This window comes from Brienomyrus brachyistius, unplaced genomic scaffold, assembly GCF_023856365.1.
Source record: "Brienomyrus brachyistius isolate T26 unplaced genomic scaffold, BBRACH_0.4 scaffold41, whole genome shotgun sequence".
In the NCBI taxonomy this organism is placed as follows: domain Eukaryota; kingdom Metazoa; phylum Chordata; class Actinopteri; order Osteoglossiformes; family Mormyridae; genus Brienomyrus; species Brienomyrus brachyistius.
Genome location: NW_026042316.1, coordinates 2,287,097 through 2,312,649, shown reverse-complemented (window position 1 = coordinate 2,312,649; position 25,553 = coordinate 2,287,097). Strand labels below are relative to the sequence as shown.

Below are 25,553 nucleotides of genomic sequence, written 5' to 3'. Positions count from 1 at the left end.
CCATGTGCTGTGGTATGTTGACAATTAATTGCTAAATTCTAATTCGAAATTAGGCAGTCAATCCCTGCAGTTCCTTCATGTTGCAATTTTGCAGGCAGGGCATTGTCAGCGATGTCTTTTCCTTTTCTGTGTTGGATCCAGGATCTCGTCGTTTCAGATGGTCCTCCCACCACCTTTGACATGGCAGCTGTTGTCACATGTTGAGACAGAGCTCTGCTCACTAGGGTGACGACTAAAGGATCTACACAGCAGAAGATTAGTATCAGAGTCAGATTAATCACAGCTCCTAAGAAAAGCCCTTTCATAACAGCTTGCTGCCAACCTCCCCACATATCATACCACCAATCCAAACATTCCTGTGTGTTGACCTGCATCTCTTGCCATTTCACCCTGAATCCCCTGTGATTTAACACGCGGAGGTGTACTCGGTCTGCTGGGGAGATGACTGGCTCCCCCTGGTCGGTGCTGTCTCTTGTCATCTGTGCTGCCTCCTTGTCCTGTTTGAATATAGCTTTATATATTTCGGTTAGACTCCTTATGTACTTCAACTCATGCAAATCTGAAGACCATCCATTGTGAAAATGTCAACCGGTGACTGAGGTGCTTCAACAGTAAAGGAGAGATCGTATGCAGAGCTGATATTCTATAGCTTCTTAGTCTAAGTAAAAATAAAATTTTCTCGTCATATAAGAACCAAGTCTCTGGCTGGAAATTTCCACAAAACAGCCATTTAGTTATTTCTAGAAAAATATACAGAGCCAATGAAGGAACCAGATGTCACAGTAACACAGGTCTGCCCTGGTGCCTTAGGATACGTCTGTCTAAACATGAGTGAGGAGATGGATGCACAGTTCTATAGAGGCCTCTGAAGAGAATAAATGATCCCAATATTATGTTGAGAGAGATGGTTAATTCCGTTTTAATCCAGACTGGGTTCAGAGCACCTGTTCTGCCGTTGATCTTTTGCATGCGTGTTACCATGTATTAGTTTACTCTGAATTTTGATTACTTGGCAAACTAAAACATTTTTGGTCGTATTTTTTTATTCCTAAATTTAAAGTAATTGTACAGTACAATAATATGTTTTCCCCGCCATGCTTTGTCTTGCTTCTGCAGGTTATGCTTGCATTGAACTTGCGTTGTAGAAAATAAGTGTCATGCCCGGCTCATACGGTCCTCGTGTCTGCCATGCCCCCTGATTACCCACGTGTGCTTCCCTGATCATCTCCTGCTGTGTCCGATTACTTTGATTAGTCCCGTCCTATTTAAGTGCTGATCTTACCTGTTCCCCGTGTCCGTCATTGTAGTTTGTTGTGGATCTTGTGTGGTTTGATGTTCCCTGCTCCCGATTCCCTAATTAAACCCCGAGTTTACCCCGATCTCGACCTGTCTGCCTGCTCCTTTCACGCCTGCCCACACGATCGCCGCTTACCGCCGTCCTGCTCGCAACCGCTACGCCGTGATCGTGACAGGGGCCATTCGCGAATCAGTTCTGAATGGTGCACAACCTTAGTTCTTATGTTAAATCATGTTTTTTTTTCTGACAGCCCAGATAAATGAAATAAAAAAGAATTTTCTTTTGTTGCTTAAGAATTTTGCACAGTCCTATATACAGTATAGCAATTTTTAAAGCTTTTTTTTTTCATTTCTTTTAAAGAGGCTGCAATAAGTAGCATTAACATCTGTATAAAGAAAAGGCTAAGCAGAAATGTAACAAACTGCATAATGTGATGTAGTGCATGTTCATGTATAAATGTAACAAACTGTATATGATGCAGTGCATGTTCATGTATAAATGTTTAAATGTAACAAACTGTATAATAATGTGATGCAGTGCATGTTCATGTATAAATGTAACAAACTGTATAATAATGTGATGCAGTGCATGTTCATGTATAAATGTAACAAACTGCACAATAATGTGATGCAGTGCATGTTCATGTATAAATGTAACAAACTGTATAATAATGAGATGCAGTGCATATTCATGTATAAATGTAACATCAGGAGGGGTCCATCACAGCCCCACCACCATCTCTTGTTCAAACCCTTTGGTCTTCTCATTTTCATTAGTAAGCTCCCGATCACCGTAACTGATCTGCATTTGAGACATTTTTCCCGCATCTCATTTTCACAATAAGCTGATAATACTAATAATACTACTGTAATGATAGTATTACAGTAGACTTACTCTTTAAAGCCAGATGGCAGTGGTCACATACTGATGAACGGTTGGGCAGCAAATGCATTTAATGTGGCTAGATAGCAAATAAACTGATTCACCATTTACTCTCATTTGCATCAATTAAAATGTTTGCTGGAAATGTAAATGTAAGCAGTAAAGCTACATTTTACGTTCTTTAAGAAAGTTTAAGAAAGAACAGTTAAACTGTATTTTGAGTGTGGTTAGAAGATCCAGTATTTCAGAAAACTTAAGAATTGTGTAATATGAGAGACTAGCGAGTCTAATATCAGACTGACTGCGCTGAGCTTGTCTGAGAGAGATGATTAGCGAATGGCCTCCCACAGTGTCTCAGCACTCCGTACAAAGAACTTCATATGCTCAGCATATGTTCCTGTTTATCTAATTGTTCTTATTTTAACTGGCTGTGAAGGAGTAAATGAATAAACTTTGCCTGTAGAGTGAACTGGTTACTATGGTTCGGGGCAGCTTTTATTAGACATTGTAGACACCACGTTAGTCTATCAAGAGAGTAAGACCGATCGCTAAGGGTGTCATCTGAGTAAAAACAAAGTTACCTCAAAATAGCCAACCAATCACGAGCCAGTACGCATCAATGCCAACATCTGATTGGAATGCACCATTACTATGCGGTGAAAGGTTAATAGCTAATCACTGATAAACTCAAACACGAACAGCATGCCAAGCAGACTATCTGTTCCCTTCCCTCCATGTTGTCCTTCCAACTGATTGCTCAATGACAATATTTTAAAATGTGGACTTCCTAATTACTATAACATAATTTCTATTTGTTAGATTGTTGTTGCGATTACTTTTATTGTTATTGAATGTCATATTTATTTATTTATTTATTTATATGTTATTCTTGTTATTTTATTTCTTATTGATTAAAAACAAAGTCATTGAGAAAGTTTATGAAATTCTGTATTTTTTCTATTTTTAGATATTCATTATCTTACAGTCGCATGAATGAATGAATATTCATTCATTACTTTACATCTTACAGTCCCAATAAGAGTTAAAACTGCAACCCCCCACCCACCCATCATTCTTTCTTTACTTTCCAGCCCAAAATAATTTCTACAACATAAGTAAAGGACAACTATCAGTAACACGTAGGTACATGTAGGATTTTCCGTTGTTAGTTGTCCTGTACATACGAAAGTAGTCTTCCAGCTCCTGTCAAGCGCTCATTTTCGGACACAAAATACATACTGTGTGACAAAATGCATTATTCAATGACAAAATCAAGTAATGCCTTGAATTTTGTCCAGAGAAAGACATACTACAGTTACATTTTGTCCACAGAAGCATAAATACATTACTGTCTTTGGTGCCCCGAAATCAACAGGAATGTTTCATTTTGTACACAGAACTGATATTAGCACCTAGCATATCATGTTCAGAAGGTTGAATGTATCTGCTTTCGTGAATGAAAAAGGGCATTTCATCCACAAAATGCATTTTGTCAAAGAAACAAGTTCATTGCGTGCAGGAAATGCACTTTGTGAGTGAAAGAAATGCATTTAGTAGAGGGGCGTAGTACCTTCCAATAACCAGGAGGTGGAGAGCCAACTTTGATTTTGGTAATCCCAATTGACTTTGGCACATATAGGAAAATATAATTTTCAAAATAACATGAGTCTTATGCAATTTACCCAAGTAATACAAGCTCTTTAGGTGACACACAAAGAATCAATTCCCATCAACATAGTGTCAGAACACATATACTCAGTGACCAAACAATTAAGCAGAACAGACTGAGTGGTGAAAATGAAATCTGCATGAGATTGTCTAGTGTGTTCTTGGTATGAATGTGGCCATAATCATACAAGAAAAAAACTGAATCCATGCCTGAATGCTTGAAACACAAAAGAACTTTATTGAAACAGGAGTGGACAGGGAGCTGGGGGAGGCACTCAGGTGTGGGGCGTCACTGCACTTGCTGAGTACAGCCTGCCTACAGGTCCCTGTGTAGAAAAATAGAGGTTTTCAGTTAACATGGCATTCACTAGAGTTCAAGGACGACTACACTAATATTCAATATACCCCAGCTTTATCCATGCAAATCACCAAGACAAGCTTAAGCTACAGAATGGTAACAGAGATGGAACAGGACAAGGATTCACTATTGTGAACAGCATATCTTTACCTCAACCACTTTGACCAACTGGACCAGGTCAATTTGTTCATTGGTCTGTTGACATCCTCTAGAACACGGAGTGACTCCACAGGCTGGGGGATCTCAAGTCCACTCTGCTCGGCATCCTCCCGTAAAGGCTCAACTGCGAGAAAGCATGGATTTGCCAAGTCATGCATCTGAGCCTGAGGAACTGAGAGATGATCTACTAGTAGGATTTATGTCGATGGAATTTACCTCTGGATCGCTTTTTTCGTATCAGGCGCATGAAACGGTTGAAAATCTTTTTGAATGGGTTGACTGCTTTATGCTGTGGTGGTGTATTGCAGCTACTAGCTGGCAGTGCCTTTGGAGTGAAGCCCTAGGGTATTAGTTTAATATGCATCAGTTAAGCAAACCAATTCCATACATCCATCCATGCATCCATCCATCTTTTGTTACTGTAATTTTAAAGGAAGGGTAAGTACCAGTGACCTCAGCAGACCAGCTAATCATCCACATCCCACCAGTTTGCAAGTGGACCAACCTTTGTGAAGAACTTGTGGCGACGGACATTCGATAGTGACGGGCGATCCCGTGGGTCGATTCTAAATATCTTGCCCATCAGTTTCCCAGCTTCAATAGAGAGATTCTGCGGTAGAATAAATTTGGCTTCCTTTATATTCTTGAGCATCTCCCAGTAATCGTCAGCGTAGAATGCGATTTCCCCAACCAGAAGCTGGTACCTGTAGTAAGAAAGGCAGCAAAGGTGTTTGAGGTCTTTCACATTTGACATAAAAATGCTGTGCTTCCAAAAGAGCAATTCCTTTCAGCTGTGTGCCAGTATTCATTTTTCTTTTCTCTTTCAAGAAGAAAAAAAAACATATTTATGTATGTTAGACACGTGTCTTCTTAAAATGTTAGACAGATTTTATTAGCCATGCTGATCTTTGGCCGGGAGGGGGGTTGACAGGGTATACGTACATGACACAGCCCAGTGCCCAGACGTCCGCTTCCGTTCCATGGCCCTCTCGTTTCCACACTTCTGGAGCCATGTAGACGGGAGTACCACACACTTCTCTACAACACACACAAATGGAAAACGTTAAGCGCACATGTGCTTTAGCTTGCTGTATAAACAAATTTGAAAGCTTAGCCAGGAATTCTGCAAAAAACACCTACTTCTCCCTCGGCTTCAGCTTGACCGCCAGTCCGAAATCCCCAATTTTCAGTTCCATTTGGTCATTGATAAATAAATTTTCTGAAAGACAAACAAATTTGCATTAAGGATAGACTCAAATACTTTGCCAAACTGCAGACTTTACCAAATTGATAAATTAACACTACACAGAAATCCAGACGACCTACACTCGCAATGCCATGTGAAATGCCAGCATTATTATACAGAAAATTGAGTAAAGCGTGAGTGCATGTACACATACCCAACTTGATGTCCCTGTGGACGTAACCTTGCCGGTGGATGTATGTTAACCCTGAAATCAGCTGGTTAATGTAGTATCGCACTTCGGGCTCAGTCAAAGTCCCCCGAGCTTTTAAAATGTCACCGAGTGTCTGGGCAGGGAGAAACAGGGGCAGCCTGATCTATCACAAAGTCTTTGCCTTAGTAAGACGTCTACAAAAGTCAGGGACTCACCTGCCCACTGCACAACTCCATGAAAATATACATGAATTTGTCATCTTCGAAAGAGTGGGAGAACCCCACCACATTCTTGTGCCGCAGTGTTTTTAAAATCTGTACTTCTTCACAGACCTGAGTGAAATGTCAAACACACCATCTCATAAAGTAAAAGGGAAATGCAGATAAACTGAAAAGAGGGATGACATCAAGCACAATCCATACCACATACCTCCTCCACTCCCCAGGAATATAGCCGGATGACCTTAACAGCATAGGTGTCGCCAGTTTCAAGATCGGTCATCTTATAGCATTTGCCACAAGCGCCCTAAAAAACATGTCCTCAATATGTTAACAATAAAGAACATTTCTGACTGACCCTGTTCAAGCATCTCCTCTCTGCAGAAAAATATCAACTGCGATCACTTTCTACAACATTGTGGTGCACACCTGTCCCAAAAGCTCATCCCTGCCGTAGGACCTTAATGTCTTGGGATCTACCAGAATCTCAGGCACTTCCGATGCCATCTGAGCGCGGGAAGGTTCACTGACAGACATGATTTCACCAGAAGAGAAGCGCGATCCGTAACTAACCCGTGGAATACTCGAAATGGGTAGTGAGCGCTCGCGTTCTAAATTACGTGTACACTGCGTCATCAGTCTTAGAACGCGGCCAAGGCAGCCACGCGATTCGAACTTGTTAGATGGATTACGTCACCACATTGAAAATTACATGGACGGAAAAATAAGTGAACTTGCTAAGACAATGCAACTAAACACGGATAAAAACTTTTATTACAATCAACTTTATTGAAGAAAAAAAATGTGTACACCAAACATTCAGTTTCGGTAATGCAGTAACACATGCTCGGGAGTAAAGCCTTAGAGCAGAGGCCAGGCGGACCGCGGTCCGGGTCCGTACCCAGAAGCTGTCCCATACGGAGCTGGACCGATAGTCAAAACAAAAGGTTATGATTTAGAACCTGACTGGGCGCTTTTATTTTGTCGGCGCAGCTTTTATAGTCTTTTCGGTAGCGGTTTAGCACTAGAACCGCCGTTTCCCACGCCAACGAACGTTAACTGCCAAGCAAGACGCAACTCGCCGTATGCAGCCCTGTCTTTGCGCTAATGTGCCATTAGTGTTAATAGCACCAGCGAAGCTACTGATGTTCCTTGTTCCTAACAGAGTGGCTTTTCTGTCCTGAAATCGTAAAGCTTTCAAACACAGCATGTATTATATAACATGTTGTTTATTGGTGATTTCATGCTCGTCGAAGTTTCCGCTTTTTAACAACTGTATAAAGTAATGTTATTTATTATATAAATCAACTCAGGTGAAACAAATGTACGTTTCCAGGGTCGCCGAACCTCGTGTATCTGGCGTGAGACTCACGCTTTCAGACTCACGCAGGAAATCTTACCGCAAATCTATATTATTTCATTATAAACCAAAAATGTTATACGTCAAAAATGTAATTACACGATTAGATACCTGAAAAAGTCAGATATCGGTTACATGCAATGTTTATACAACTAATAGGCTACTAAAATATACCACATTAAATAGTTAGACATTTTGATCTTCTGAACCTTTGCTTCAAGAATTTTAAGTAAACGGCCAACAACCGCTTTATTTACTTCCGCCCTTCTTCCTTCTCTTTATTCCCTTTTCGTTTTTGAAATCCCGAATTGGGGCGGACATTGTTCACGTGTGGCAAATCTCTAGCCCGCTAGCTAACAAGCATATCGTACTGTATAAGTAATGTCTAAGCCGTTAAGTTTGCTGCTGCAACATTCGGGCTTAATGAACTAGGTTCATATCTTGTCTTCCTGAAGAAAGGCCCCGAATCTGGACTAAACCGATTTTCACCACGTAAGAGGGTCTCCTACACTGAGATCATTCCCATATATATACCATAGAGATAATTTATATATGGTTTCCAAAGGAGCGTAGTTTAGGTAACCTTGTCCTATCCACGTGTATAAAATGAGTTTTTACCTATCGTTTCTGGTGCGCATTTCACCTGTCTGTCAGGTGCCGCACTTTACATTCCGTTACAACAATGTGCATGGATGTAAATAAATGTAAACAGCTGAAAGTGGGACTGATCTCAATGTAGCCCTCCTGCGTGGTGAAAATCGGCGTCTTTCTTCAGGAAGACAAGATATCAACCTACTTCAGCAAGCCCGAATGTTGGAGCAGCTTAGACTTTACCTACTTACAAAGTACGTTAGCTATCTGGCTAGATATATGCTACACGTGAACAGTGTGCGACACAAGTCGGGATTTCAAAAACGAAAAGGGAATAAAGAGAGGGAAGAGGGACGGAAGTAAAGAAAGCGGTTTTTGGACGTTTGCTTTCATACAAAAGGTCAGTTTTTTTTTGTTTCCTGGGCAATTGCTTAGAATGTACAATAGCCTATATTAACAGCACGACCGCGCAGAATAGTGCGATCTTTAGTGTAATATAGTTTGTTTCGATGCGTTAGGCTGCAGCACCTTGCAGCAAGAGCGTGTACGATCTTCCGTTTACTATTATAAGAAAAAAAAGAAAAACTAAAATTGTATTAAGCCAACTGCCTTTGGCAGGGGTATTCAACTAAAATGTAAAGACATCCAGTTAGAGAAAATTCTTGAAGCAAAGGTTCAGAAGATCAAAATGTCTAACTATTTAATGTGGTATATTTTAGTAGCCTATTAGTTGTATAAACATTGCATGTAACCGATACCTGACTTTTTCAGGTATCTAATCGTGTAATTACATTTTTGACGTATAACATTTTTGGTTTATAATGAAATAATATAGATTTGCGGTAAGATTTCCTGCGTGAGTCTGAAAGCGTGAGTCTCACGCCAGATACACGAGGTTCGGCGACCCTGGAAACGTACATTTGTTTCACCTGAGTTGATTTATATAATAAATAACATTACTTTATACAGTTGTTAAAAAGCGGAAACTTCGACGAGCATGAAATCACCAATAAACAACATGTTATATAATACATGCTGTGTTTGAAAGCTTTACGATTTCAGGACAGAAAAGCCACTCTGTTAGGAACAAGGAACATCAGTAGCTTCGCTGGTGCTATTAACACTAATGGCACATTAGCGCAAAGACAGGGCTGCATACAGCGAGTTGCGTCTTGCTTGGCGGTTAACGTTCGTTGGCGTGGGAAACGGCGGTTCTAGTGCTAAACCGCTACCGAAAAGACTATAAAAGCTGCGCCGACAAAATAAAAGCGCCCAGTCAGGTTCTAAATCATAACCTTTTGTTTTGACTATCGGTCCAGCTCCGTATGGGACAGCTTCTGGGTACGGACCCGGACCGCGGTCCGCCTGGCCTCTGCTCTAAGGCTTTACTCCCGAGCATGTGTTACTGCATTACCGAAACTGAATGTTTGGTGTACACATTTTTTTTCTTCAATAAAGTTGATTGTAATAAAAGTTTTTATCCGTGTTTAGTTGCATTGTCTTAGCAAGTTCACTTATTTTTCCGTCCATGTAATTTTCAATGTGGTGACGTAATCCATCTAACAAGTTCGAATCGCGTGGCTGCCTTGGCCGCGTTCTAAGACTGATGACGCAGTGTACACGTAATTTAGAACGCGAGCGCTCACTACCCATTTCGAGTATTCCACGGGTTAGTTACGGATCGCGCTTCTCTTCTGGTGAAATCATGTCTGTCAGTGAACCTTCCCGCGCTCAGATGGCATCGGAAGTGCCTGAGATTCTGGTAGATCCCAAGACATTAAGGTCCTACGGCAGGGATGAGCTTTTGGGACAGGTGTGCACCACAATGTTGTAGAAAGTGATCGCAGTTGATATTTTTCTGCAGAGAGGAGATGCTTGAACAGGGTCAGTCAGAAATGTTCTTTATTGTTAACATATTGAGGACATGTTTTTTAGGGCGCTTGTGGCAAATGCTATAAGATGACCGATCTTGAAACTGGCGACACCTATGCTGTTAAGGTCATCCGGCTATATTCCTGGGGAGTGGAGGAGGTATGTGGTATGGATTGTGCTTGATGTCATCCCTCTTTTCAGTTTATCTGCATTTCCCTTTTACTTTATGAGATGGTGTGTTTGACATTTCACTCAGGTCTGTGAAGAAGTACAGATTTTAAAAACACTGCGGCACAAGAATGTGGTGGGGTTCTCCCACTCTTTCGAAGATGACAAATTCATGTATATTTTCATGGAGTTGTGCAGTGGGCAGGTGAGTCCCTGACTTTTGTAGACGTCTTACTAAGGCAAAGACTTTGTGATAGATCAGGCTGCCCCTGTTTCTCCCTGCCCAGACACTCGGTGACATTTTAAAAGCTCGGGGGACTTTGACTGAGCCCGAAGTGCGATACTACATTAACCAGCTGATTTCAGGGTTAACATACATCCACCGGCAAGGTTACGTCCACAGGGACATCAAGTTGGGTATGTGTACATGCACTCACGCTTTACTCAATTTTCTGTATAATAATGCTGGCATTTCACATGGCATTGCGAGTGTAGGTCGTCTGGATTTCTGTGTAGTGTTAATTTATCAATTTGGTAAAGTCTGCAGTTTGGCAAAGTATTTGAGTCTATCCTTAATGCAAATTTGTTTGTCTTTCAGAAAATTTATTTATCAATGACCAAATGGAACTGAAAATTGGGGATTTCGGACTGGCGGTCAAGCTGAAGCCGAGGGAGAAGTAGGTGTTTTTTGCAGAATTCCTGGCTAAGCTTTCAAATTTGTTTATACAGCAAGCTAAAGCACATGTGCGCTTAACGTTTTCCATTTGTGTGTGTTGTAGAGAAGTGTGTGGTACTCCCGTCTACATGGCTCCAGAAGTGTGGAAACGAGAGGGCCATGGAACGGAAGCGGACGTCTGGGCACTGGGCTGTGTCATGTACGTATACCCTGTCAACCCCCCTCCCGGCCAAAGATCAGCATGGCTAATAAAATCTGTCTAACATTTTAAGAAGACACGTGTCTAACATACATAAATATGTTTTTTTTTCTTCTTGAAAGAGAAAAGAAAAATGAATACTGGCACACAGCTGAAAGGAATTGCTCTTTTGGAAGCACAGCATTTTTATGTCAAATGTGAAAGACCTCAAACACCTTTGCTGCCTTTCTTACTACAGGTACCAGCTTCTGGTTGGGGAAATCGCATTCTACGCTGACGATTACTGGGAGATGCTCAAGAATATAAAGGAAGCCAAATTTATTCTACCGCAGAATCTCTCTATTGAAGCTGGGAAACTGATGGGCAAGATATTTAGAATCGACCCACGGGATCGCCCGTCACTATCGAATGTCCGTCGCCACAAGTTCTTCACAAAGGTTGGTCCACTTGCAAACTGGTGGGATGTGGATGATTAGCTGGTCTGCTGAGGTCACTGGTACTTACCCTTCCTTTAAAATTACAGTAACAAAAGATGGATGGATGCATGGATGGATGTATGGAATTGGTTTGCTTAACTGATGCATATTAAACTAATACCCTAGGGCTTCACTCCAAAGGCACTGCCAGCTAGTAGCTGCAATACACCACCACAGCATAAAGCAGTCAACCCATTCAAAAAGATTTTCAACCGTTTCATGCGCCTGATACGAAAAAAGCGATCCAGAGGTAAATTCCATCGACATAAATCCTACTAGTAGATCATCTCTCAGTTCCTCAGGCTCAGATGCATGACTTGGCAAATCCATGCTTTCTCGCAGTTGAGCCTTTACGGGAGGATGCCGAGCAGAGTGGACTTGAGATCCCCCAGCCTGTGGAGTCACTCCGTGTTCTAGAGGATGTCAACAGACCAATGAACAAATTGACCTGGTCCAGTTGGTCAAAGTGGTTGAGGTAAAGATATGCTGTTCACAATAGTGAATCCTTGTCCTGTTCCATCTCTGTTACCATTCTGTAGCTTAAGCTTGTCTTGGTGATTTGCATGGATAAAGCTGGGGTATATTGAATATTAGTGTAGTCGTCCTTGAACTCTAGTGAATGCCATGTTAACTGAAAACCTCTATTTTTCTACACAGGGACCTGTAGGCAGGCTGTACTCAGCAAGTGCAGTGACGCCCCACACCTGAGTGCCTCCCCCAGCTCCCTGTCCACTCCTGTTTCAATAAAGTTCTTTTGTGTTTCAAGCATTCAGGCATGGATTCAGTTTTTTTCTTGTATGATTATGGCCACATTCATACCAAGAACACACTAGACAATCTCATGCAGATTTCATTTTCACCACTCAGTCTGTTCTGCTTAATTGTTTGGTCACTGAGTATATGTGTTCTGACACTATGTTGATGGGAATTGATTCTTTGTGTGTCACCTAAAGAGCTTGTATTACTTGGGTAAATTGCATAAGACTCATGTTATTTTGAAAATTATATTTTCCTATATGTGCCAAAGTCAATTGGGATTACCAAAATCAAAGTTGGCTCTCCACCTCCTGGTTATTGGAAGGTACTACGCCCCTCTACTAAATGCATTTCTTTCACTCACAAAGTGCATTTCCTGCACGCAATGAACTTGTTTCTTTGACAAAATGCATTTTGTGGATGAAATGCCCTTTTTCATTCACGAAAGCAGATACATTCAACCTTCTGAACATGATATGCTAGGTGCTAATATCAGTTCTGTGTACAAAATGAAACATTCCTGTTGATTTCGGGGCACCAAAGACAGTAATGTATTTATGCTTCTGTGGACAAAATGTAACTGTAGTATGTCTTTCTCTGGACAAAATTCAAGGCATTACTTGATTTTGTCATTGAATAATGCATTTTGTCACACAGTATGTATTTTGTGTCCGAAAATGAGCGCTTGACAGGAGCTGGAAGACTACTTTCGTATGTACAGGACAACTAACAACGGAAAATCCTACATGTACCTACGTGTTACTGATAGTTGTCCTTTACTTATGTTGTAGAAATTATTTTGGGCTGGAAAGTAAAGAAAGAATGATGGGTGGGTGGGGGGTTGCAGTTTTAACTCTTATTGGGACTGTAAGATGTAAAGTAATGAATGAATATTCATTCATTCATGCGACTGTAAGATAATGAATATCTAAAAATAGAAAAAATACAGAATTTCATAAACTTTCTCAATGACTTTGTTTTTAATCAATAAGAAATAAAATAACAAGAATAACATATAAATAAATAAATAAATAAATATGACATTCAATAACAATAAGTAAGTAAATAAATAAGTAATCGCAACAACAATCTAACAAATAGAAATTATGTTATAGTAATTAGGAAGTCCACATTTTAAAATATTGTCATTGAGCAATCAGTTGGAAGGACAACATGGAGGGAAGGGAACAGATAGTCTGCTTGGCATGCTGTTCGTGTTTGAGTTTATCAGTGATTAGCTATTAACCTTTCACCGCATAGTAATGGTGCATTCCAATCAGATGTTGGCATTGATGCGTACTGGCTCGTGATTGGTTGGCTATTTTGAGGTAACTTTGTTTTTACTCAGATGACACCCTTAGCGATCGGTCTTACTCTCTTGATAGACTAACGTGGTGTCTACAATGTCTAATAAAAGCTGCCCCGAACCATAGTAACCAGTTCACTCTACAGGCAAAGTTTATTCATTTACTCCTTCACAGCCAGTTAAAATAAGAACAATTAGATAAACAGGAACATATGCTGAGCATATGAAGTTCTTTGTACGGAGTGCTGAGACACTGTGGGAGGCCATTCGCTAATCATCTCTCTCAGACAAGCTCAGCGCAGTCAGTCTGATATTAGACTCGCTAGTCTCTCATATTACACAATTCTTAAGTTTTCTGAAATACACTCAAAATACAGTTTAACTGTTCTTTCTTAAACTTTCTTAAAGAACGTAAAATGTAGCTTTACTGCTTACATTTACATTTCCAGCAAACATTTTAATTGATGCAAATGAGAGTAAATGGTGAATCAGTTTATTTGCTATCTAGCCACATTAAATGCATTTGCTGCCCAACCGTTCATCAGTATGTGACCACTGCCATCTGGCTTTAAAGAGTAAGTCTACTGTAATACTATCATTACAGTAGTATTATTAGTATTATCAGCTTATTGTGAAAATGAGATGCGGGAAAAATGTCTCAAATGCAGATCAGTTACGGTGATCGGGAGCTTACTAATGAAAATGAGAAGACCAAAGGGTTTGAACAAGAGATGGTGGTGGGGCTGTGATGGACCCCTCCTGATGTTACATTTATACATGAATATGCACTGCATCTCATTATTATACAGTTTGTTACATTTATACATGAACATGCACTGCATCACATTATTGTGCAGTTTGTTACATTTATACATGAACATGCACTGCATCACATTATTGTGCAGTTTGTTACATTTATACATGAACATGCACTGCATCACATTATTATACAGTTTGTTACATTTATACATGAACATGCACTGCATCACATTATTATACAGTTTGTTACATTTAAACATTTATACATGAACATGCACTGCATCATATACAGTTTGTTACATTTATACATGAACATGCACTACATCACATTATGCAGTTTGTTACATTTCTGCTTAGCCTTTTCTTTATACAGATGTTAATGCTACTTATTGCAGCCTCTTTAAAAGAAATGAAAAAAAAAAGCTTTAAAAATTGCTATACTGTATATAGGACTGTGCAAAATTCTTAAGCAACAAAAGAAAATTCTTTTTTATTTCATTTATCTGGGCTGTCAGAAAAAAAAAACATGATTTAACATAAGAACTAAGGTTGTGCACCATTCAGAACTGATTCGCGAATGGCCCCTGTCACGATCACGGCGTAGCGGTTGCGAGCAGGACGGCGGTAAGCGGCGATCGTGTGGGCAGGCGTGAAAGGAGCAGGCAGACAGGTCGAGATCGGGGTAAACTCGGGGTTTAATTAGGGAATCGGGAGCAGGGAGCAGGGAACATCAAACCACACAAGATCCACAACAAACTACAATGACGGACACGGGGAACAGGTAAGATCAGCACTTAAATAGGACGGGACTAATCAAAGTAATTGGACACAGCAGGAGACGATCAGGGAAGCACACGTGGGTAATCAGGGGGCGTGGCACACACGAGGACCGTATGAGCCGGGCATGACACTTATTTTCTACAAAGCAAGTTCAATGCAAGCATAACCTGCAGAAGCAAGACAAAGCATGGCGGGGAAAACATATTATTGTACTGTACAATTACTTTAAATTTAGGAATAAAAAAATACGACCAAAAATGTTTTAGTTTGCCAAGTAATCAAAATTCAGAGTAAACTAATACATGGTAACACGCATGCAAAAGATCAACGGCAGAACAGGTGCTCTGAACCCAGTCTGGATTAAAACGGAATTAACCATCTCTCTCAACATAATATTGGGATCATTTATTCTCCTCAGAGGCCTCTATAGAACTGTGCATCCATCTCCTCACTCATGTTTAGACAGACGTATCCTAAGGCACCAGGGCAGACCTGTGTTACTGTGACATCTGGTTCCTTCATTGGCTCTGTATATTTTTCTAGAAATAACTAAATGGCTCTTTTGTGGAAATTTCCAGCCAGAGACTTGGTTCTTATATGACGAGAAAATTTTATTTTTACTTAGACTAAGAAGCTATAGAATATCAGCTCTGCATGCGATCTCTCCTTTACTGTTGAAGCACCTCAGTCACCGGTTGACATTTTCACAATGGATGGTCTTCAGATTTGCATGAGTTGAAGTACATAAGGAGTCTAACCGAAATATATAAAGTTATATTCAAACAGGACAAGGAGGCAGCACAGATGACAAGAGACAGCACCGACCAGGGGGAGCCAGTCATCTCCCCAGCAGACCGAGTACACCTCCGCGTGTTAAATCACAGGGGATTCAGGGTGAAATGGCAAGAGATGCAGGTCAACACACAGGAATGTTTGGATTGGTGGTATGATATGTGGGGAGGTTGGCAGCAAGCTGTTATGAAAGGGCTTTTCTTAGGAGCTGTGATTAATCTGACTCTGATACTAATCTTCTGCTGTGTAGATCCTTTAGTCGTCACCCTAGTGAGCAGAGCTCTGTCTCAACATGTGACAACAGCTGCCATGTCAAAGGTGGTGGGAGGACCGTCTGAAACGATGAGATCCTGGATCCAACACAGAAAAGGAAAAGACATCGCTGACAATGCCCTGCCTGCAAAATTGCAACATGAAGGAACTGCAGGGATTGACTGCCTAATTTCGAATTAGAATTTAGCAATTAATTGTCAACATACCACAGCACATGGTGCACAACTACAAAATGCATTCTCTGTATTTAACCCATATGTGACATAGCAGGGGGCAGCAAATTCAGCGCCCAGGGAGCAGTACTTGGGGGTCAGTATCTCAGTGAGGCTTTGCTGGTCGGGGATTCGAAGCTACAGTGTTTCAACTACAAGTGCACTTCCCTAACCATAAAGCCACCACGGCCTAATCCGACAGCTGGAAAGAGTAGAATCATGAAGAAGTGTATGTTATGGATGTTGGACTGCAGCACTATCAGTTAATATTGGGGAAAGCGCCCGGCGTTTCCACGCCAACTCCACACTTTACGAGACACACACTTTATAGTTTTACTTGCAAGGGTACCCACACTCTCTGCAATGCAAACTACAGCAGAATGTGTTACAAAGGGTGGTTCCCCTTGGCTCCTTTATTTATAGTCAGTGGGAGGCGCAAGAGTCACGCAGAATAGGGAGGTGAGAACAAGAAGAGAAAGTTCTGGTTTTGCTAAGGTGGGAATGCTATTATTAATATAATCTAAAGAATGAGGGTAGAGGAAAACAAAATAATGTATATACATATTTACATTCATTGCTGATCATACAGGAGTGATAACAAAATGATTAATAACAGTTTCTTCAGCCTAACAGTTAACCTCCCCATTTATCTAGGGGAGTTCATTATACGGCAATCCTCTCCACTACTTTACGACGATCCCACTATAGGTGGGATCTGAATCTGAGTGTTTCTAGTTCATGAACTATGCCAGCCATGGACCCTGACGGTGGGCCGAGCCTGGAATGTTCTCCATGTGTTGTCAAGGGCTTTCCTCTGCTTTCCCCCCCAGTCTAAAAATATGCCAAGGTTAATTTAAACATTTAAACACAATGACTTAAAATTGTTCGCACACACTTCTAAACATTTGAAGAAGCCAAACAGTGACTAGAACATAGAATACGTGGCCATAGGTGAATTGGAGTTGAAATTCGACATCAAGGTACAAATGGGTCACACAGAGGATACCTTCTGCATCGCCCAACAAGGGATAGCATCGCTAGTCCCAGCCCTGAGACATGGTGATGAGGCAGAATGAATATTCTTCTGTGACTCTGGCTTGGCAGTTGCACAACATTTTACTGTAATATGCCACTCGTTTGTTTACTTTTTGGCTTTGTCCTTTAGTGTGTAATGACTGTTCAGTAGTGTTTATTTAAGCCATAGGCTTGATGTATGATCTGAAAGCAGTGTTTGTCTTTGGGCAAAGATAATATACTGTAGGTTTGAGAAGATTGTTTGATTTTGCAGGACGAGTGTAAGGTTTTGTGAGTTGTATTTGAGCGTTTGTGCTTAGTGGTTTGATTAAAGGAGAGGAGATTTAAGGAAATGTGTTTTAGCAATTCAGAAAAACTTTCTTGGGATAGCCTCTTTATTTATAAATGCATTACCACCCATGGGTCATAAGAAACATTTTGTCACACAACATCACCACACATGCTGGGAAAAAAACTATTATTCACACACAAAACACCATAAGAAATTTCAAGTTGCACTGCCACAACCTCTATGTGTTTTTCTGCAAATGCCACTCTGTGAAACAGATTCGGTCTGCAACTATGTAGAGTGGCACAATGCATGCTAAGCATTTGTAAATTGTCTTGTTGCTTAGCTTCTCGGAGTGGCAGTGCACACAGTACTTCCTGCCCTGTGTGGCCTTCAGCCTGGAGTCCACAACAGAAGTGTCAGTGATGGCACATCTGCTTCTGTGGCTCTGGAAGCACTGCTGCTGTGTCCTGCTGCGCCCGAAAGCGTTTCTGTGTGAGAGGCCTCTGCCTCTTCTGGCGATGACTGTAAGGATGATGAAGCTTTGGGGGCTAAAACAAAGAAAAAGGAAAAATATTTAGGATCTAGGCAACAAAAATATGTACATTTTCTTTATGCAAACGAAGCCCGACAAATGCCCCACGTAACTTTGCCCAAACAAAGCCCGAGTAATGCCCCACGTAACTTTGCCCAAACAAAGCCCGAGTAATGCCCCACGTAACTTTGCCCAAACAAAGCCCGAGTAATGCCCCACGTAACTTTGCCCAAACAAAGCCCGAGTAATGCCCCACGTAACTTTGCCCAAACAAAGCCTGAGTAATGCCCCACGTAACTTTGCCCAAACAAAGCCCGAGTAATGCCCCACGTAACTTTGCCCAAACAAAGCCCGAGTAATGCCCCACGTAACTTTGCCCAAACAAAGCCTGAGTAATGCCCCACGTAACTTTGCCCAAACAAAGCCTGAGTAATGCCCCACGTAACTTTGCCCAAACAAAGCCCGAGTAATGCCCCACGTAACTTTGCCCAAACAAAGCCCGAGTAATGCCCCACGTAACTTTGCCCAAACAAAGCCCGAGTAATGCCCCACGTAACTTTGCCCAAACAAAGCCCGAGTAATGCCCCACGTAACTTTGCCCAAACAAAGCCCGAGTAATGCCCCACGTAACTTTGCCCAAACAAAGCCTGAGTAATGCCCCACGTAACTTTGCCCAAACAAAGCCTGAGTAATGCCCCACGTAACTTTGCCCAAACAAAGCCCGACAAAGGCGATGCGTAACTTTTCCCAATGTACCACAATACAATTGTCACCAAAGCAAATGTTAATTATGAATTGCTGAATCACGGAATTATAAAAATCTATAGAATTAAAGAGCAAAATGTTGCATCCTCTCCGTGCAAAAAAGCGTCCACCTCCATCGAATCAACGGAGTCAGCGATGGATGCCTCACTTTCAAAATCTTCTTCTGTGCTTCCTCAAACATAAACGTCTTCCGAGCCATTTTTCTTCACTCAAAAATGTTGTGCGAAAATAATTGGGAAAACTCACCGAGATTATCTGTGCAATGCGAACTGGAGACACTCCCACAGATACTGCGCCGGCAGAGAAGCATTTGCGCGTTTCTGTCCCCAGTGCGATTAACAATGGCGAATCAGCACATCCCATACCATTTCTCAAACCTTAGACACACCTCTATTGGACAAAACAAGTGACACTGTAATTTGATGTTCATACAAAAAGTTTATTATAGTGAAACATAACCATGGGCAAAGGTTCAGTATGTAAAAATTGATATGCTTGCAGGGAAGCAGAGCGTATATTTCAAAAATTTTAAAAATACTTGACAACGAAGAATGACAGTGATTGATTCGTATACATAGGAGATCAAGCTTTCAAACGAGGGTAACTTTTCATTCAGTGGTTTTCTTCAAAAACTCTGGAGATGAAAAACACAGCATGACAGTCATTTTTATGGGAAAATGTGTGTTTTGTCTTTTTTGGAATTTAACAAGCGGTTTTTGTTTGATCTTACACGTTTGTTTCTTCTATTGGAGGTCCTTTTACTCTATTAAAAACTTGGATGTATGTGTCCAAACCACTAGAGGGCGAGTTCTGACAAGCCTATAACTGTCCTGAGAAGTTGTTTGAATGCACTTAATGCCTTGACACTTCTTGATGTGCGTGTGCTCTGCTCGAACAGTAAAGGGGAGATCGCGTGGACAACCTCATGCTGGGCCCATGTGCTGTGCGTGGGGTGGGTAATGGGGGAGACCTCATGCTGGGTCTATGCGCTGTGTGTGGGGTAAGTAATGGGGGAGACCTCATGCTGGGTCCATGTGCTGTGTGTGGGGTGAGTAATGGGGGAGACCTCATGCTGGGTCGATGTGCTGTGTGTGGGGTGAGTAATGGGGGAGACTTCATGCTGGGTCGATGTGCTGTGTGTGGGGTGGGTAATGGGGGAGACCTCATGCTGGGCCCATGTGCTGTGCGTGGGGTGGGTAATGGGGGAGACCTCATGCTGGGTCCATGCGCTGTGTGTGGGGTGGGTAATGGGGGAGACCTCATGCTGGGTCTATGCGCTGTGTGTGGGGTGAGTAATGGGGGAGACCTCATGCTGGGTCCATGTCCTGTGTGTGGGGTGGGTAATGGGGGAGACCTCATGCTGGGTCCATGCGCTGTGTGTGGGGTGAGTAATGGGGGAGACCTTATTGCTGGGTCCATGTCCTGTGTGTGGGGTGGGTAATGGGGGAGACCTCATGCTGGGTCCATGCGCTGTGTGTGGGGTGAGTAATGGGGGAGACCTTATTGCTGGGTCCATGTCCTGTGTGTGGGGTGGGTAATGGGGGAGACCTCATGCTGGGTCCATGTCCTGTGTGTGGGGTGGGTAATGGGGGAGACCTCATGCTGGGTCCATGCGCTGTGTGTGGGGTGAGTAATGGGGGAGACCTTATTGCTGGGTCCATGTCCTGTGTGTGGGGTGGGTAATGGGGGAGACCTCATGCTGTGATGTACGTGGACATAAGCCTCCTCAGGACACGGAGAACAGACAATCCTAGGGGAGAGAGATGCCCTATTGGAGATAGGTGCTAATTGTTACTAACTGGCCAGCCCCATCCTGCAGGACACGATAATATCAGTATGTGTCAATCATGGTCATTATTGCTGGCCAATATTACATGTTTATAAATATTAGATCCCTATCAGTACTTCTCCCTGACCATCATATATGTTGGAAGATAGATGAATGGAGTTTTTCAACACGCAGATTTTTTTATTTTTTTTTTAGACAAAAGCATGCCATTAGAAATGGGAACAATATATAAATAATATAAATGGTGTGCTCTGTTGTGAAAGCTATACATTCTATATTCAATGTACAGGGTCTGTTGTGTGTAGTACTCATGTGTCAAAGGTGTACTGCGTCAATGAAAATGGTATCTTGTTTGGATATCTAGGGCTACTTCAAAGCGTGACCTGGGTGAGGTAGAGATCAAACAGGGTCTTAAATGAAGCAGGTATTGTTCTCTCTGTGTGGTTTTTACTCTTTGCAAAGTGAGCTCAACACAGTGCAGTCAGTGGGTCAGTCTTCCTGAGCTGCATCTAACCAGTGGAAACATCTGCAGCACTGCAGAGAAGCACTCAGCAGACAAACAAACCAAAACAGCTTACAGCTGTATGTCACTTTTCAAGACTGGGACTGAAATAGACAAGACAACAGGGTACAGCTGGGTACAATCAGGGAAGCACATGTGGATAATCAGGGGGGCGTGGCACACACGAGGATCGGGCTCCGTAAAATCCCATGATTCAGTCTCAGAAGCACTGGCTCCCCTGCCCTCCTTCTGAACATTATTAAAGCTACACCCTGAACACTTTGTGTGACTGACATGAATGAGAAGCATCTTTATTCATAATCTCTGTAGCGGAGGTCAGAATACAGAGTGTCATTATTCCCGTCTTTCTTCTGTCTCCTGGGTTTTGGCTTCTTAAGGTTCAGGGCAGCGTAATTCAGTGTGTCCTCGTCATGGCACTGTGGAGACAAAGATGGCAGAATTGGATGGATCAATTCGGTTTGCTATCACTTACATGTACAAATTGCTCTTAAATGCTGATCCCAGGATGGAAGTCAGTTGGAATTTTTTTGCTGATTTTGATACCATACCTGCTTATGTGACCATTCCACTTTTGATAAATCACTGTTTTTCTGATCTGTTTAAAATATATAATAAATTAACATATATAATTTCACACAATATAACAATTCAATGGTAGGATAATATTCCTAATTTTGGGAGGAAATTAACACTTAGTAAAAAATTTTTCTGTCAATTTCAGTGTATGTTTGGATATGTGTTGTTTAGTACTGTATGATATGTTATGTATAGTAGAAAAGCTATACAAATATTTCAAGAGATTTGAAGTGTCACAACAAGGAAAGGAACAACCTGTGGACTGGAGTAAGGTGAACGGAGAGGGGCGTTATTAGGCAAAACTTTGACAGTTATTGGGAAAACCAAATGCAACCACGAGGGATCCAAACAGGAGAACAGGGAACAAGCAGGGGAAAGACCCAGGGGCAGAGAAAGATGCGGGAAGATGAGCACAGTGACAGGCACAGTGACAGGCACAGTGACAGGCACAGTGACAGGCATATACAACAACTAACGATGGGACAACGAGTAATGGAGTGGCTCATTAGGGCCACACTGGGGAGGGGACAGGAGGGCCAGGCAGACTAATAAATGTTATTTATATGCAACTTACTGCAACATGTGTTGTATATTTCAGTATATTTAGCAAAATACTAAAGATTTAATAAGAAAACACAAAGATCTTACAAAAATCTTTAAATACATAAGGTAAGATTTAATAAGCGATTTTAGAGGGTAACCCAGTGGTTTTCCAATACGAAAATTGTATCTAGTATTAAACAATTCTACTCTGTTATAAGCACATGAGTCTTTGTTAAAATCTACATTTTGTCCTTCTTCTGAGTGCATAAAGCTGGGCAGTGTACCTGCACAGTGTGTACAGATCAGTTTACATCTTATACAAATGACAGCAACGTTCAGAATAATGCTGCAAGATAAAACTATCAGCAAGCCAGAGTGAAGAGGATCCAGCAGCTTCTGAAAGCCTGTAACAGAGAGATAGATTTCAGCATAATGATATAGAGACACATTTCCCATTTGCTTACATTACATCACTTAAAGATCAAATCGATAATAAATTAAAGTAGATTTCTTGGAAAGTTATCCATTTTTAACACATTTTTTTATATTTAGCATTTTAACATTTATTAATATATTCAAGATTATTAAATTAACAATTATGTAATTAAATGTAAGTGCATATACACTTAAATTGGAATTACATTACTTCAAATAGTATAAGAAATAAATTCACGTCCAAATAGCAAAAAAAAAGCAAAACAGAAGCAGATATACTCCCCACGCTGGGTGTTACCATCTATATCCAGCTGTGTGCCGTTCCCAAACAGCATCTCCCCACGCTGGGTGTTACCATCTATATCCGGCTGTGTGCCGTTCCCAAACAGCATCTCCCAACGCTGGGTGTTACCATCTATATCCGGCTGTGTGCCGTTCCCAAACAGCATCTCCCACACTGGGTGTTACCATCTATATCCAGCTGTGTGCCGTTCCCAAACAGCATCTCCCCTCACTGGGTGTTACCATCTATATCCAGCTGTGTGCTGTTCCCAAACAGCATCTCCCCACACTTGGTGTTACCATCTATATCCAGCTGTGTGCCGTTCCCAAACAGCATCTCCCCACACTGGGTGTTACCATCTATATCCGGCTGTGTGCCGTTCCCAAACAGCATCTCCCCACACATGGCCACAGCGCAGTAGTAAGTCCCAGCATCGGAGAGGCTGAGGTTCCCCTTGGGGAGGCTGTAGACGCAGCTCCGTGTAGGAGATCAAGCCTCAGGGCTCTTCTCACACTCATCACTCCTGTTTCCGTGGCTGTAAATGACTCCAGGAAGGGATTCTCCTGATCCCTGTCTGAACCAGTAAACACTGTGTTCTCTTGCACAGCTCCCAGTCTCTATCGTACACTGCAGGCTCACAGAGTCTGTGTCAGACACAGTGTCAGACACAGGCTGCTGTACCACAGTCTTGCTGTTGGAGTCTTTACCCGAAAAGCAAAATGTTCATGATGACAGCGCTTTGAGAGTCACAATGGAAAACACAGATCCTGAAAAATATTTCTTGCCGATTTTAGAAATATTTTGGAATGGATGTCATGTTGTTCTATCCATCCATAAAATAAGTAACTTCTTGGAGAATAGTTGACATTCTTGTCTCTTTTTGTTGTAATAACTATTTATTAGTATATATTCAGTAACACTTTACATTAACTGCACCTACATTATACATTTACAATGCATTCATATAACATTCATAATCACCATGTAATTCGTATACCTTAATATCCTAACATTCCTTAACAGCTTTAATATTCATTGATAACATTATATGTTAACAAAGATTATATGATAACTGTAACACTGGCCCAAGAAGTGGAACGGAGATCCAGAATTGCACGCAGCCAGAAGTTTTATTGGCAGCACTAGTACGTAGCGATGAAAGGGGCTAAGCGAGGAGAATGGTCGAGGGGCAGAAGCATGTGTCCGAAGCCGAAAGAGGAACAAACACGGGACACGACAACACAGGGAAAGGGTAACAGGAGAAGCCGGTCTCAGCGGGGCAGGAGGTTCAGGTTCGGGAACGGATCTGGGAAGAGGAAGAGGAACAGACAAGGTAAGTACACTGGGCGGACGGAACAGGTAGGAAGCAACGGGTAGACGATAGACAATAGATTGCTCGGTATGGCTCAATAGCATGGCTCAATACTTCGCAATGTCCCGATGGAGCTCAGTGCTTAAATCCATTCCGTCATTAAGCGTTCTACGGAGCACCTGGCTGGTCCCGCCCATGTGGGCGTGATCGAGACGGGCTATTCAGTGGGTTCCGCCTGCATGGGCATGACAATAACAAACATTATATGATAAGAACAAACATTATAATTGTATAATCATATGTTTGATGTTAGTGCATGAAGGTAGATGAATTTAATTAATTTCAATGTAAAGAAATGAAGTGTGTAAAGTGTATTTTATATTTTCATGATTTTCGTGACTATCAATATCCCTCTGGCTTATGTTGACCATTTTGTTTGTCTATTTTTTAAACATTAAATAAGAAGTGTGCATCGCAAAAGGAATTACTTGGTTTCATGCGGTTTCTACTATTTATTTTCTTATGTGTTGAAAAGTAAGTTTTTCCTTTCTACCATAGCACTACAGCAAAAAGCAAGACATCATGGCAAATGCAATTATGCTTTATTCAAATAAACATGATTACATTTATTATTATATTACATTTGATTAGCATAATATCTTCAAAGGTTTCATGATTTAATCTGCAATCTTCTGGCCTGAAATCTTTTCCTGCTACACTGAAAACTCTCTCAGCCTGTGCAGAGAAAGCTGCAGCCAAAGGGTTGGCATCCTCTGATAAACATGGTTGGCTCAGGTATCGGTGACATTATGTGAAGCTTTCATGGCAGGAATAGGCACTAGTTTGACTTTTGATGCAGGAAAAGTGTTTGGGACGTTTCTTAGGTTAGAAACTGCAGTCACTGCAGCCAACACTGACTTTTAAGGAGAGACACTCAGCTCTTCCTATGAGCAGATCCACCATGGTGCACAAAATGACAGTATAATTATTGTTTTAGGTGACACTTCAAATGTTGCATTATTTCATTCTGAATAAAATTATAATAGTGATACACAACAATGTTAATGTGCTTATGTGTAATTCATATTTAAATATTTGGCTGTATAGCTAAAAGCTATATTGTAGCTATATGTACTGTATGTATATGAATTTATTTGAATTCAAATACGTATTCATTCTGCTTCCTTAAATTCAAAAATGAATTGTAATTCTGCATCCTGTTTTCAACAGCGATTCAACTTTATTTCAGATGAACAAAATTAATTGAAATTTAAGGTCCATTCTCAAACC

The 25,553-nt window shown here is 41.4% G+C and overlaps 3 protein-coding genes across 6 annotated transcripts in view; 2 read left to right on the top strand and 1 right to left on the bottom strand.

The window, feature by feature from the left end:
- Positions 1-4,063: 4,063 nt before the first annotated feature.
- LOC125722709 (serine/threonine-protein kinase PLK3-like) lies at positions 4,064-6,682 on the bottom strand. 2 transcript variants are annotated; one of them, XM_048998926.1, is made up of 10 exons: positions 6,409-6,682; positions 6,191-6,286; positions 5,977-6,093; positions 5,765-5,894; positions 5,505-5,583; positions 5,307-5,402; positions 4,870-4,974; positions 4,581-4,704; positions 4,356-4,488; positions 4,064-4,173 (listed from the first exon to the last, which is right to left on the bottom strand). In XM_048998926.1, exons 1-7 carry the CDS (start codon positions 6,613-6,615, stop codon positions 4,947-4,949), a joined length of 753 nt encoding a protein of 250 aa, XP_048854883.1. In that variant the 5' UTR covers positions 6,616-6,682; the 3' UTR covers positions 4,064-4,173; positions 4,356-4,488; positions 4,581-4,704; positions 4,870-4,946. The 2 variants fall into 2 exon arrangements, with proteins under 2 accessions (XP_048854883.1, XP_048854885.1); XM_048998928.1 differs by having other exon boundaries at positions 4,581-4,689.
- A 2,787-nt stretch (positions 6,683-9,469) lies between these two features.
- Positions 9,470-25,553, top strand: part of LOC125722697 (serine/threonine-protein kinase PLK3-like) — a 185,800-nt gene continuing 169,716 nt past the window's right edge. Inside the window, exons 1-5 of one of the 3 annotated variants that reach the window (XM_048998901.1) lie at positions 9,470-9,743; positions 9,866-9,961; positions 10,059-10,175; positions 10,258-10,387; positions 10,569-10,647. In XM_048998901.1, the coding sequence (XP_048854858.1) occupies positions 9,537-9,743; positions 9,866-9,961; positions 10,059-10,175; positions 10,258-10,387; positions 10,569-10,647 (629 nt within the window). In that variant the 5' untranslated portion in view covers positions 9,470-9,536. The remainder of the gene's footprint in view (positions 9,744-9,865; positions 9,962-10,058; positions 10,176-10,257; positions 10,388-10,568; positions 10,648-25,553) is intronic. The other 2 variants (XM_048998902.1, XM_048998900.1) reach the window with 2 other exon arrangements.
- On the top strand, positions 11,009-12,127 carry LOC125722713 (serine/threonine-protein kinase PLK3-like). Its single transcript, XM_048998933.1, has 4 exons — positions 11,009-11,282; positions 11,448-11,571; positions 11,664-11,796; positions 11,979-12,127. Exons 1-4 carry the CDS (start codon positions 11,034-11,036, stop codon positions 11,986-11,988), a joined length of 516 nt encoding a protein of 171 aa, XP_048854890.1. The 5' UTR covers positions 11,009-11,033; the 3' UTR covers positions 11,989-12,127.

What these genes read in the sequence shown, in the direction of transcription:
- LOC125722709 (XM_048998926.1), bottom strand. Translation starts at nt 6,615, where the DNA reads ATGACGCAGTGTACACGTAATTTAGAACGCGAGCGCTCACTACCCATT. An exon ending in TGGAGTTGTGCAGTGGGCAG is followed by an intron (nt 5,895 to 5,976) that starts GTGAGTCCCTGA and finishes CTCCCTGCCCAG; the next exon opens with ACACTCGGTGACATTTTAAA. An exon ending in CCACAGGGACATCAAGTTGG is followed by an intron (nt 5,584 to 5,764) that starts GTATGTGTACAT and finishes TTTGTCTTTCAG; the next exon opens with AAAATTTATTTATCAATGAC.
- LOC125722713 (XM_048998933.1), top strand. Translation starts at nt 11,034, where the DNA reads ATGTCAAATGTGAAAGACCTCAAACACCTTTGCTGCCTTTCTTACTAC. An exon ending in GCCACAAGTTCTTCACAAAG is followed by an intron (nt 11,283 to 11,447) that starts GTTGGTCCACTT and finishes CTAATACCCTAG; the next exon opens with GGCTTCACTCCAAAGGCACT. An exon ending in ACGAAAAAAGCGATCCAGAG is followed by an intron (nt 11,572 to 11,663) that starts GTAAATTCCATC and finishes GCTTTCTCGCAG; the next exon opens with TTGAGCCTTTACGGGAGGAT.